The 864-nt window shown below is 65.3% G+C and overlaps 1 protein-coding gene across 1 annotated transcript in view; it reads left to right on the forward strand.

Moving 5' to 3' along the window:
- Nucleotides 1-26: 26 nt before the first annotated feature.
- Nucleotides 27-864, forward strand: part of ETH_00036095 (uncharacterized protein) — a gene marked incomplete at both ends in the record, with an annotated part of 1,162 nt that continues 324 nt past the window's right edge. Inside the window, 2 exons of the mRNA XM_013374850.1 lie at nucleotides 27-389; nucleotides 550-862. Coding sequence (XP_013230304.1) covers nucleotides 27-389; nucleotides 550-862 — 676 coding nt within the window. The remainder of the gene's footprint in view (nucleotides 390-549; nucleotides 863-864) is intronic.

An 864-nucleotide genomic window follows, 5' to 3' on the forward strand; every position in this document is an offset into this window, starting at 1 on the left:
CCCCCGGGCCCATGGCGTACCCTGTGATGTTTGCTGCTGCACCGCAGCTGCCTCCGGGGCATTCCTATGCTCTGTTGTCTGCTGCTGCTGCTGCACCTCCGCAGCAGCAGCAGCAGCAGCACCCTGCGGCCCACCCTGGGAACCCAGGCAAGCAGCAGCGGCACCATCAGGCCGCTGGCGGGGCCCCTCCCGGCGCGCAGCAGCAGCAGCAGCAGCAGCAGCTTGACGCAGCAGCACATGATGCAGCAGCAGCAACTGCAGCAGCAGCACCTTCGCCTTCCCAGGGGCCCCGCGGCGCAGCTTCGCCCCACGTGGGGGGCCGTGGGGGGGCTCCCGGGGGCCCCAGCCACAAGACCTCTCCTTACAAATCTGGTCTCCACGGTAACAGGGTGAGCAGCAGCAGCAGCAGCAGCAGAAGCCTAAAAGGCTGCTGTTGCTGTTTTTTTCGGTGGTTTTTGTGGCCCCGTCGTGTATCTCCTGCTGCTGCTGCTGATGGCCTCTGCGTTGCTGGTGTAGTGCTTCTGTGCTTTTGTTTGTGTGACTGTGCAGCATCAGCAGCAGCAGGTGCAGCAGCAGTTCCAGTCCCACTTGCCAATGAGAGGCAGCCCCTTTGGGCCTGGAGGGAACATGCAGCAGCAGCAGCAGCAAGCACAGCAGCAGCAGATGCTGCACCAAGGGTCTCTCTCGCCCATGGTGGGCGCTGCAAGCCCAGCAGCAGCAGCAACAGCGGCAGCAGCAACAGCAGCAGCAGGGATACCCCCGCCTCACCCGCCACTCCCTCCAGTGCTGCAGGGGGGCCCCCAAGGGGGCCCCTCGGGGGGCCCAGGAGCAGCAGCAAGAATTGCAGAGTCTAGGGGCCCCCCT

Source organism: Eimeria tenella, genomic scaffold (genome assembly GCF_000499545.2).
Source record: "Eimeria tenella Houghton genomic scaffold, Eth_scaff2306, whole genome shotgun sequence".
In the NCBI taxonomy this organism is placed as follows: Eukaryota; Apicomplexa; class Conoidasida; order Eucoccidiorida; family Eimeriidae; genus Eimeria; species Eimeria tenella.